Source organism: Mauremys mutica, chromosome 11 (assembly GCF_020497125.1).
Source record: "Mauremys mutica isolate MM-2020 ecotype Southern chromosome 11, ASM2049712v1, whole genome shotgun sequence".
In the NCBI taxonomy this organism is placed as follows: domain Eukaryota; kingdom Metazoa; phylum Chordata; order Testudines; family Geoemydidae; genus Mauremys; species Mauremys mutica.
In genome coordinates, this window is record NC_059082.1 from 84,171,854 (window position 1) to 84,185,034 (window position 13,181).

A 13,181-nucleotide genomic window follows, 5' to 3' on the forward strand; every position below is an offset into this window, starting at 1 on the left:
TCACACTTTATTAGACCTTGCAGTTACTGTGTTTTGTCACATGGAAAGAATTAATAATTATTTGTCTGCTGATCACAGAGAATTGTTTGTTGCTTGTTGAATTGTGTGTATGTAAAAGTTGGTCTCAAAATTGTTTATGTAACCTTAGCTAGTGATTTCCATTTTTTTAATGTTTGAGTTTACTTAAAATTGTGTTTAACAGTCATTTAACTGCACAGCGCAATCTTAACTGTAATTTAGCACAATTTTTCTTATTTAATGTTCTGGGTTTTTTTAAATTATTTTATAATGTATGTTCAATGCAATTAAAAGTTGGATTAAAGTTACAATGGGAAGTGATTGGCCTCCAAGTGAAACAGTTTGCCTCCAAATCTGCACAATTTTCACAGGAATTTTAGCCAAAATCATCAGCATAAGGTTTTAGAGTTAACAGCCTACTGTATGAATACAAACTTGTCTACACTAGCCTTTCTTCTGAAATATTTCCTTACCACCAGTTGCAGTCCCCTCCTGGAAATGCTAGTGCAGACAAGGGCATAGAGTTTAAAGCCAGAAGGGCCCATCAGACCATGTGATGCTGATGTTTTTACCACCATGGCATGGTGTTAGTAATCCTTCATGGGCCAGGAGGCCCCAGGAGTCCTTACCCTAAAGATCCCTCCTTTACTACTAGCAATAAAGTCAAACTAGTGGTACCAACACTGGATATTTTTTGCATGTAAAAGTCTTGTGTAGACCAGGTTAACATACTCAGGAAGGTAACAGAACTGAGTCTCTTCGGGAGATTTTATTTGCAAGCAGAAGGGCTAGAAACTGGAATTTTTTAGATGAAATCTCATTTTGTGCGGCATTTAAGGGGTGCTAAATCTGCAGCTGGGGGGGGCGGGGGATTCCACCCACATTTCCAACGGGGTCTGGATGGGAAGCGTCATCTCATGAGCCCTGGGATAGTTTAGCAGTTCACACGCTCATGATGGGGAGCGTCCCAGCCAATGGGTGAGCAGGCCCAGGCAGTACATGAGGCGAGGCGAGGCGAGGCTCAGCCAGGTCCTAGGCGGACTGGAACGTCACAGACTTTGAGGAGCACACACCCCTCCCCTCCTCCTGGGCCCATCCCTCTTCTCTCCCCCCCCCTCAATCACGTGATGCCGGAGCAGGCAGCTCCTTTGTCATAATGCGCCGGGTCACGTGAGGGAAAGTGGGCGTAGCGCAGGGCGAGGCGCACGCGCAGTGCGGCGCTTCTCCCCCTCGCCCGTGCGGTTCCTGTCTGGGAAACCCCCTAGTCGAGCGCTGAGGCAGGGGCCGCTGGAGCCGCCATAGCGAGAAGCCGGGCCTCGGAGCGGCCGTGAGAGGAGCCCGAGGCGCAGCGCCCGCCCGGCCGCGCTGTGAGGCGGAGGAGGAGGAACCGGAGGAGCAGCGCCCTCGCCGCCGAGGCCCAGCTCGATCCCTGCGGGGCTAGGCCGGAGCCGCCGCCGCCATGGAGCCCTGAGGCCTCCGGCCGCCGAGCCTGACAGCGCGGGGCCTGGCCATGGCGGAGCGTGGCGGCCTGTGAGCGCGAGCCGGGCCCCGAGCGCGCGCGCGAGCGAGCGAGCAGCCCCGCCCCGAGCAGGCTTCCCGCCGAGCGGGCCTCCGAGCGCCCCGGAGCGGGACCCGTCTCCCCCCGCTGACCCCGGCCCCCTCGCGGAGCAGGCCCCGCCCCGACCATGTCCTGCGTCCATTACAAGTTCTCCTCCAAGCTCAACTATGACACGGTCACCTTCGACGGGCTCCACATCTCCCTGTGCGACCTCAAGCGCCAGATCATGGGCCGCGAGAAGCTCAAGGCGGCCGACTGCGACCTGCAGATCACCAACGCGCAGACCAAAGAAGGTAGGGCGCGGAGGGGGCTGCGGGGTGAGTGAGGGGCGCTGCGGCCGCATGGCGCCCTGCGGGGACCACTGCCCTTGGGGTGAGCGACAGAGAGAGCAGCCCCCGCCCGGCCTGCGGGGCGCGCGCCCCTGTGCCGGAGCCCGGCCTGCCTCGCGCTCTCCCTGGCTTGTGCATCGTCACCAGTCCGAGCAACTGACCTGGCTGATCGGTGCTGTTGAGGCAGGAGGCGGCGTTTAGACCCAACTCCGTCTCCTCTGGCTGTAGGGGCCGAGCAGGAGCACGGAGTATTTAACAGACGTAAAAACTCTTAAAGGTGTGGTTTGGTAATTGAAATCAGTAGATGTGGCTTGGAGTGTGTGCTCGCGGAGTAATAAATGCCACTTCTGTCGTCGCTTTTCTCACAATAACTACGCCTGAAGAATTGTCAGATTTCATTGTCTAGGCTTTGATCTGCTATGGCAAATGCTGAATTCCTTGACACTGAAGTCTTGATTTCCCAGAACTCTTCTGGGTTTCTTGGTTTATAGGGCTGGCAGGGGAACATGGGGGAAAAGTTTTATAGTAACAAACCACCTGAATTCTACTGGCATCAAAAGAAGAGGTTGAAAGATGCAGAATTTTAATACAGTTGGGGGAGGATTACTTCCTGAACTACACACTGACAATACAGATTCTTTGAGTTAGTTTTGTCTAAAGGTAGGTTAGTTTTGTCTGCTGTGAGATTACAGAATTAGATAATGGTGGTTAGATGGCAGAGTTATAGAAATTGAGCTCAGTGTTAGCGCTTGGATAAAGAGCCTTATACTGCTGTTTAGTTTCCTTCTGTAATGTGTATTCATGTTATACTGTTCATGGAAACCCTTATGACATCCTTTCCAAAGAGCAATTCACACACAAACATGTAGATATGTTTGGGAGTTACCTATTAATGCAAAACCATTCTTTTCTTAATAAAACATAGGACTTTCAATCATTCAGAAGTTCTTTAAGTTCAAACTGTCAGTCACTTTTTTTATTGTCTGTCTACTTCTTTGCTACAAACTAATTGCATCTGCTCACCTGGTTAAATCCCATGTGAGCATTTGAATCTTGATATATTTGGTACATGACCTGTCCTGTTGTAAATGGCTTTGTGAATAACATACACTTCTCAGAAGTTTTTAGAAATACCATTATTTCCATTCAGTGAATAGTGCTGCTGGCTCTGGGGGGATTATCATTTCATATTTCTCTACAGGAGTCTTACATTGGTGGATCAACCATTGGTATAACTTTAGAATTCAACTTGCAACAACTTTAAGAAGTGTTTAACTTCTAATATGCAATATATTATCTTTAAAGGAATGCAACCAATTTAGTCAACTAAAATTTAAAAGTGAAACATTTGGATGCTATATCTGCCCTTGTCTGCCAACTGTTTTTTTGTGATTTTTTTGCAGTTGCCTTTTCGGGTGGGGTGTGTGTGTGTGTGTTCGTTCTCCCTGTTGCTGTGTGAAAGACCCATAGACAGAATAGGCAACTGAAACAAAGGGCTATCAAACGCACAGGAAACTGAGGATAAATGAACTAAAGAATGTTTTTTTTTATTTTGGTTAGGCCCTGATCTTTATAGGATTGGACCCTAAGGTGGTGGTTGTAGTAGAGGCAGGTAAACAATCTTCAGAGAAAAATGTAACTTTAAAAAGACTCTGACAACTTCAAGGTTAGGGTTCATGGCTCATTCATTTTGTATTCGTATTGATTTGATGAGTTCTTTGTAAAAAGTTTAATGTTTTTATTCTCCAAAGAAAACAGAATTCCATAATGTTTCACCAGACTATTAAATTGATTGCTTGCCTTCCTAAAAGGAAGTGTTGATTAAAATGGAAGGAACATAACTCAAGTTCCATTCATGAACTGACTAGCCATCAGTCTGTTAGTTTTGATTAGAACTGACAAGTTTCAGTTAAGAGGAGGAAAGATAAGGCTAGGAAATAAATATTGTTAATGTGACATAAACTCTCTAGAATTGGAATGCTGAAATAGGTGAGAGAGTTTATTTTGTCCGCATGATTATTTGGGGAGGGTTCATGTAGAAGTTGGAGGGAAATGCAAAATGTTGTTGCAGAAAAGTATTGGCTCTTGAAAGCAAAGCTGTGTAATAGTAGATTTATAAATATGCAAACTTTTATATTTCACTACCCCAAATCCCTCTGCCTGGTGGCCTTGAGTTTCAGTTGCCTATCCAACTTTACTGGTCATAAATTGTAAACTTCTTCAGGATAACCACGAAAAAGATGAAGACAAATTCTGAATGATTGAACTGGTTCTGTACCAGTTTAGGCACATACTCTTTGGTGCTGAATCATGTTAAGAACACATGCTCAGCTTCAAACCACACTAGCGCTTTCTGAACCATTTTGATTGCAGTGCCTTCTGAGTACTTTTTCCACTGTTCCTGACACAGCTCGCAGAAACAGTGATTTTGGGGATACTTGAAAAGGCAACTGATACAATGTGTAACAGTAATGGGAGGACTAGTTAAATTTTTTCAGCTAGTCTTCACATGGACTGGCACTAAAACAGTTCAGGCTGAAACAACTGAGGATCAAATAAGGTATTCATGCTCACAATAAACATTCTCTGAAACTGAAAAAAGACTCTAGCAAAACCAGTAAAGTTCAGACTTCGGACACTTTTCATATTTCTAAGGTGGTAAATAAGCAGTATGGGGCACTTCTTTAAAAGGGAAAAATACCTTTCATGCCCACTTTATACATTATAAAAAGAAAACAAACATCTATTTCAGATCATACTTTTATAAGTGGAGATTTTCAGACAGTACAGAATTAATAAAAAATTGCAGGAGAACCCTAAGATCATGGAATTCATAACTATCTTTGATTTCATGATTTTTCTCCCTTAACCAGATGTTTGGCAGTTTTTCTTGTAGATTTTTTTTCAGTTCAGTCTTCTTGAGCAGCAGTTGTTCTTGCCCTACTTACTCCCTTGCCATGCAGGGCAAGGGGAATGAGCATTTCTGTACTGGAAAAAATGTCCATAACTCTACATTGGCTATAGTGGTAATGGATGGTTGTAGAATACATAGTGCTCTTGGAAGCTCTGCTGGTTTTTTACCACAGTCATCTTATTCTCTCTTTAAAGGAGTAAAAAGGCTTGAGCCCTGTCTAAATTGGTTTCTACCATGCAGTTTTAGTGATGCCGCTTAAAAAGTGCTATCTACTATACAAAACTTGTGCTAACCACTATTTGATTCCCCAACACATCTGTAACACATCTTGCATGTATTAAAATGTTTCCTGTGGTACACAGGCATTACAACCACTATATAGATTACCCTTTCTTGAAGAAAGGCTAGCCACTGTGCTAATATCTATTGCAGTGCTCATGTGGATAGGGATTGCTGGGGTAACATCCCTCAGTTGTACAAGTAATCCTCATGCTATGATCTCACAGTGCAGCATTCACTACCCAGGTGACCTTCATTGCTTTACTTTCTGAAGTTTCTTGTGCAAGGTCAAATTGGCAATAAGTCACTTAGTTGTGCAAATAGCTTCACGTACAGAATGGAACTCAAATGTGTTATTTCCATGACTATCAATTTCTTCTACAACTTTGCCGAAATCATTCTTGTTCTGTCAGCAGCATGTTTTTGGAGGTGTCCATCATGTGACTATAGTATCAGTTACCTGAGGTTGATGTGCAAACACTAATGGCCATCTAAGGAGATAAGGCCCAGATGATCTTGGTCATTCATAATAGTGTGAGACTGGGAGTCTGAGTGACTAGTGGAGATTGGCATCACTAGAGGGGCAGGCAATGCCAAGAAATGGTAAAGGGATTGAACATCCTGTATAACGAGGCCTGAGCTAGTGGCACTAAGCCTGGTTCAGGGCAAAAAGTATGCCACTTTTACAGTGAACTGGATACATTCTTTGAGACTCAGCCTTCCAGAGCCACAAAAATACTTCTGAAAGGTCCCATGCATTGCATTGATGTTGATGGAGTCCTCTTCCAACTTGGACCACTGGAACATGGAGCTGGTTCTGAAGATGCCAGGCTTGTTGCTGACCTCATAGGATCTGTTTTGTGTGCATGAAGGATCCAGATATAGCAGCCAAGACAAATGGCAGGGCAAGGAATCTGAAAACACAGAGCTCTCAACACCAGGTATATATCATTTTGTTGTAAAATATACTGGTGGGGACAGGGTGTGGGAGGCTGTGACTTAAGTATTGGTGAAGAGTTTTCTGGGTTCTTATGAATGTCATGCCTTGAAAAGGCAGATAATAGTCTTATGTGAGGATAGAAATGTCCTCTCCTCCTGCCCCACAAATCCTTTCTCCACCACCTTGACAATATAAGCTGTAGCTCAGGGTTTCTCAAACAGGGGTCACTGGTTCTGTAGGGAAAGCCCCTGGCGAGCCGGGCCGGTGTGTTTACCGGCCCCGTCCGCAGGTCCGGCCTATCGCGGCTCCCACTGGCCGCAGATCACTGCTCTGGGCCAATGGGAGCTGCTGGAACCTGGCGCAGACCGAGGGACGTACTGTCCACTGCTTCCAGCAGCTCCCATTGCCCCGGAGCCGTGATTGGCCGGACCTGCAGACGGGGCAGGTAAACACACCGGCCCAGCCCTCCAGGGACTTTCCCTGCCCAAGCGGCGACCCCTGTCTGAGAAACCCTGCTGTAGCTGATGAGCTTTTTTTCATACCTAGTTGTGTTGGTTCTCCTCATAATTCTACAATATTGGCATGCCCCTACATAACTCCCCCACACTCTGTCTGTATGGGCCACTCTTCCTGTCAGAGTGGAAGTTTGCCTCAGTATGGTGGATTCAAATAGCAAGAGACCACAATGTAAAAAAAATCTAAAAATGAGAACTTCACTGTAAAAAATATGTTGGCTATATTAAGCTATATATCAGAGTGGTGCACCAGATTAGCTGCCATCATCAGAGCAGTAGTTAAGAACAGCAGATTGTGACAAGATTCCTTTTCCACACCCACACACACACCACTCCTAGTAAGGAAATAGAAGTGAAGTGGCAAAATTACAGATAACACAATTTAAGTTAGCAAAGACTAACATGAGTACTCTCATCAAGCTGTGGTGATGGGCACTGTGATGTCAGATGAAATTTAATGTTGACAAACACAAAGTAATGCAAATTGAAGATAATGGTTTGAACAATTCATACTTTACTGCATTCTAAATCTTCAGGAAAAGATCCTTCTGCTCAGTATGTAGCAACCATCTATGCAAATAACTCCATTGCTAATTTATCAACTTCTCCCTTCATTTCCTCAAGAATTTCCTTTTCCCCCAAATGCCGGGAAAATGTTTTCAAGTGTTTTCCTGTGATAAGTAAACATTGATAGTCAAGCTAGTGACCAGCACCTATCCCCTCAATTCCATTCTAGGCCTTAATCTAGCATCCTAATGAACCCTCTTTCTTATAAGTGTTGTGCATGCATTGAGTAATCCAGGAAGAAAATTACTTGCAAGAAGGTATTAGAATTTGAAACTGAATTTATTTCTGTTGCACATCTTGGTATTACTAGGGTTAGAGATAGATGAGTATTGCTATGGCTAACTCATTACTTATGTTCCATTATAGTGGCCACGCCAGTAGGATGGATGTCCCAGAAGAGGCTTGGTGTCATGCAGAACGGATTCACAGTGGTGAAATATCTGACAGTGTACTGGTTCAAGGAACACAAAATCAGGGCCACTTTGCAATATAGGGCAAAGCACAATGAGGCAGGACTATTTCAGGAAGAGGAGAAATTAGAATGGGAGACGGTTCTAAAGGGAAATGTTCAACAAATACAAAGTGTTCAGGAAAATGACGGTGTGATGATCTAACAACTGATCCCTGCATTGCCTGTAAAACACAACATTAAATCAGGATAATAGTTACGAGGCTGCCACCTACTCTTCAGCTCCCTTGCTTTCTGTTCCTTTGGCAACTCGCACCTTTTAAAGCCAGTGGAAAGGAAAATTGGAGTCCCAATAACTTGACAATTTATGAATGATCGTCAGTTGCGCTTCGTATTGTACAAATGTTACTTTGTCTTGTTGTTGCAGCTGACCTGTAAACATGTTTGTATAATAAAACATTTTCTTAAAAATAAAGGCTCTGTGCATCAAGCATAATGTTCTTTAATAGGAATACATGAATTCACTCCTCCACGAAACTTCCTCACCAGAACTAATACAAATCACTAATAAAGCATGAGGTAAAACAAATGCATTAAAATCACCAAGAGTATAAGCCCACCACTACAAAGGCACTTCATAGAAGCAGCTGTCAGTTACTGTTCTCGGGTACATCAAATCACTCCTCCATAAACTCCCCCACCATACAAATCAAGATAACTGGATAATTACATGCCAAACACAAGAAGCCCACAGCAACGAAATATAAATGGCTAAAAACAAAACCATATTTACTTCACTGAACCAACAGTTTAAAAGTGTATATACAAAGCATTTCTGATGAGGATCGCACAATGTTTGTATATAAGTAACTGTCTCAGATACAACCACTTGTGTGTCCGGCTTTGCATAGGTTGCTGCATAGCTAGTTGCTTACTCCCTCAGCTCGCCATAGACGACTACCTTTGTTTTAATATATATTAAAAAATGCAGCAAGCAGATTTGTTACGTTGATCACTGAACGGCCTTTGGATATCATCAAACATTTCCCATTTTATTTTTAGGCTTACAAAACCTCATGCTGCTCCAGCCACCATGTGTATGTTTGAATTGACATCTCTCCAGTCTTGTGTAATCTGGGAATAGATTAATTAGAAATAGTGAAAACTGGCATGTGGGATGACCAGAATCACAATGGAGACAAATGCAACTGTCAACATTGTAGTCATCCTCTGCCCATTTTTTAGGAGTCCAGCTCTTTGAAAAATTGTGCATCTTTCACTTTGCCTGGCCATCCTATGTAAATACCCAGGAAACTGTCATAAGTCTCTAAAAGTTATGTCACAATTGAGCAGTAACTTTTTGTATTAATCTACGTCTTGGACTTTGTATGGGAATATGCATTCACAGAATGGGCACATGGGTTCCCTCAATAGCCCCCGCACAGTTCAGGGATCCCAGTAGTTTGAATTCCTCAGTGATTGTTGGCACACTACACTGTCTGCCTTGATTCTGCTATGTCTTCCCATATATGCCTCCATGATTAATAATTAGCCATGTGTTACCCCCACCCCATCTAGGGTTGGGTAGCCAGCTGCCATAGAGAGTCAAAGCTCTTTCATGGCAAGAAGTGTGCTCATCCTGACAGGCTGGTGCTGCAGTACTGGAGCCAGTTAGCTACAGAGGCAGAGAAGTCTCCTTCCTCATTCTAAAGTTACCACAGCTACTGGTGCTCATCCTAGATGTCAAAGAACTTGGTCTCACCAATTTGTGGTCAAGGTCTGAACCAATAGTAGTACTCTTCCAGCTGAATATTATTCTCAAGTATCACTTACACCAGCTATTCTAAGCCTTGGGACTGCATGACAGAGGAAAAGTTGTGTTAACTGCTTTTCTTGCTCTTTGCAGTGTTCTCTCCCACAATTGCTGTACAGAAGCCCCATCAGAAACCTTATTTGCCAAACAAGAGCTGAACATTTGTCCTAGCCTGCATTTTGAGAAAAGATATAGGAGGTGGCTCCAGCATTTAGGGGTTTGAGAAGTCCCTTTCCAGAGAATTACAGAAGTTTTGGTCTTCTCTCATTTCTGGTAGACTCCCTAAAGGAAAGCTTTTAGAAATCTCGTGGAAGCGATGGCCTCAGAGAGCTGTGCTGGGGACTGTGCAATTGTAATGGCATAGTAAAGTACAAGCGCGAACATGTGGCAAAAACACAGATAAAAGCAGATGTCAGTGTGAATGCATGGCACCTTTGGTTTTTAGACTAGTGCTGTCCTGCTGGTTCAGGTTTCTGGTGTGTGTGTGTGTATACACACACACAGCCATAGGGAACGAAGTTTCATAGGCTTTGCTACACTTCAAGGAGGGGCCCAGTGAGCATGCTTAGAAATTAATCTTTAGTCCCAGCTTTTTTTCCCCCCTCCAACCGTAGTGCAGAAACAGTTCTTCATGGAGTACAGGTTCAAAATTATTTTTGTGGTTCCAAAATCATTTAAAACTAGCTGAAAAAAAAATCTCTTAAAGATGTGCTTTTTGTCTCATAATTGAAATGGCCAAAAGGGGTTTTATCCTCATATTTCAAAAACTAATAAATCACCTGTGGTCTGAACCTATCATAGAAAGCTTCAGACCCAAAGGAGAACTCCAGAAAGTTATGAGGAAGTGAAAAAGTTATAATGGAACTCTCTACAGAAGCTTAATCATAGTGTTTAGTACTATGAATGTTATAATAAAAATGTAACCCAGCTTCACATATATCAAGATGTTCCTTTCATCCTGAGCAAGCTAAATTAATCCTGGAAACTCAATTACCACTCATTGTTCCACTATAGCTAGGTAGAGCTAGTCCCAAAACGCATATTTTGAGTCTGAAAGTAACCTGATATTGGGTATTGTTTTTTAAAGACTTGCAGGTTTATGTGAGCTTGAGGTTAGATCAGAATATAACAGTTTCATGAAGACAAATGCAGCACTATGTAGAGCTTATTTTAAATGTTTAGCTTAATTTTTGTTAAATCTAGGATTTTGTCTTAAACTGGTTTTTCTTTGAAAAGTGAATCTGCAAGGGGCATTGTGGATTTTTCTCAGTTACTTCTAAGACAATTGCTTAGTTTAAATGGAAACTATCAACTTAAGTTTGGCCCCCAAATTATATTTTCTAAATGAGTTTTTATAAAGAGAGAATAGACACATTTCCATAATTAAAAGAAATCCAATTTAAACAGTTAATACTGTACAGACTTTCTTCTACCTTGTTTTCAACCCAGACATCAAACACTGAAAACCTGAACGTGAAACTGATGGCATTGATTTTTATTGAGCTTGAAAAAATGCCAAAAATAAACACAATAGTGACAAATTAGCTTTTTTAAATTTTCACTTTTAATATTCAAATGTATTTTTAGTAACTTAGGTAAATAAACACATTATAGCATATTTAAATTAAAAGATTGCTATTCCTAACTGCCTGCCCTGCAGACTCTACCTCAGATCTGTTTTCATTGTAGCTTTTGCATCGTTACCAGTTCAATTTTGAAGATGCTGTGGGCCAAGCTGATTCCATTTTACAGTGAAAACCTAAATTTGCCATGGGTTGGATCTCTTGAATATGAAAGTACCTGTTTAGTGACCTTTCTGATCATAACAATGTAGAACTTAGATTAGCCTCATCTTTTTTAAGCATTGTCCTTGCCTATGTGTATGTTTTCAACCCTCTAGAATTGGTGGTCAGTTCATAGAAATTAATTTGTGTGGATTAATTTTAAAACCTTTCAGTATTTATTGTAAAATTCTGGGTTTGGTTTTTCTCAGTTAAATGAATTCTAAGTACCTAACAGACTGTATGTGAAAAAGAGAAGTGTGTTTCTAGGAATGGAAATTGATCTTTCTTACCACATTTTTACTCTTTTCAGAATACACAGATGATAGTGCCCTGATTCCTAAGAACTCATCTGTAATTGTTAGAAGAATCCCTATTGGAGGAGTTAAATCTACAAGCAAAACATATGTCATGTAGGTATTCATACAATCAAATACTTTATCTGCGGCCATTAGACTTGGGTAATGCATAGTTTGCTAAAAGCATTCAAACGTGTCTAGGTTTTCTTCCTTTCATAAGAGTTACTACTGGTTCATGTTGTAGCTGGAAAGGATGAGACCTGTAACCTCTTGATCTTTGCGAGAGAGATGGCTTGAATAGGTTTCTTGGGACTCCAGATTCTAATCCCATAGTTAAATTCTGAGATAGATAGAGTTCTGCTCAGTTTACTATGTGAGTTGGTCTTTTGGTTGTGCCCTTAAACTGAGGCCCTTTTTGCTCTGTATTGACAGGAAAGATTTCATAGCACTTTTTATAAGAAGAAAAACCTATAATCCTTGGCCAAAGTTTTCCCCTCATAGAATATCAGGGTTGGAAGGGACCTCCGGAGGTCATCTAGTCCAACTCCTTGCTCAAAGCAGGACCAACCCCAACTAAGTCATCTCTCATCTCTCATGCATGTTGTGTATATTTACTGACTCATTCCCATGTCAGAGGTGGCTAGTTGTCAGTAAGTGGATGGGTGTACTTCTGTCTTGGGACATGACAGGACAGGTACTTTATAAACAAACTACTAGTATTAGTATTGCCAACAATCATGGAGTCTTGCATAGAAACAGTACTGGAAAGACCAAGGTCCACCATTCTGTATGTCTTTCAAACACATGGCTGACCTGATTACTGAATTTCAGGGTGGGGAAGACATTTTGCATGTGAACAAGATTAAAAGATTCTTTCATTAATTCTGTTTTATACTATGTTGACCATTGAGCTCCAAATGTCTGTTTTCCCTATTAATCCCAGTGTGGAGTAACAGATGTAGTGTTGACTAAAATGTCAGAAATTCCAGTGAATGAAGTCAGGATTACAGGTTTCTTGTTACCATTCTTTCATCCTGTATTATTCCACTTCTACATTAGTTGCGCTAGCTTTGTTTGAATGAGTAATTTTAATTTGTGGCTGAGCAGATGGCATCTTCCTGGTGCTTCAGTGGTATTCCAAAGTAGTGTTAGATAGTAACAGAGATGAGGACCAAATAAGTATCTGGGTACAAATCTGTAGGGGTACAGAAGAATGGTGCATCTTGCTCTCTCTGTAAAGGCTGCCCATTGCTTCTGTGGTGCCCCTAGCTTAACAAGTAGAAGGCAAAGTGCAGAAGTGACTCCTGAGTAGTTGCATATTGTGTGCCAATTTAATTATTAAGCAGCTCAGTACTACAGTTAACTTAAAAATAAGCAGCTTTTGAGATTTTAAGCTCAGAACTACAGTATTGTTGTATGCAATGCCTTTCAAAAATTACTGTTCATCTTATAGCATGTTCTTCAAGGTAAACACATTGATAAACAGATCTGTGGTGTATATTTTAAAGAACTTCCTCACCTACCCCCACCTTTGGGATGTACTTACCTCTTATTGTGAGCCTGGAACAGTTTTCCTAGTAGTGACTGTTGTAAGCACAAGGCCTACAAGCATAAATTCCATGAGAGGCTTTAAACTGCCTCAGCTCATGGGAGACTTTTCACAAGTTCAGTAATTAATTATACAACTCTTATTAACAATACCAACAATTGCATGCCTAGTTCTCTAAGTAGTTTGCAGATCCACAATCAATATGTGGAA

At 42.0% G+C, this 13,181-nt stretch overlaps 1 protein-coding gene across 3 annotated transcripts in view; it reads left to right on the forward strand.

The window, feature by feature from the left end:
* The first annotated feature begins 1,623 nt into the window (after positions 1 to 1,623).
* Positions 1,624 to 13,181, forward strand: part of RBBP6 (RB binding protein 6, ubiquitin ligase) — a 38,521-nt gene continuing 26,963 nt past the window's right edge. For all 3 annotated transcript variants that reach the window (XM_044978975.1, XM_044978977.1, XM_044978976.1), the window contains exons 1-2: positions 1,624 to 1,869; positions 11,437 to 11,536. In XM_044978975.1, the coding sequence (XP_044834910.1) occupies positions 1,704 to 1,869; positions 11,437 to 11,536 (266 nt within the window). In that variant the 5' untranslated portion in view covers positions 1,624 to 1,703. The remainder of the gene's footprint in view (positions 1,870 to 11,436; positions 11,537 to 13,181) is intronic.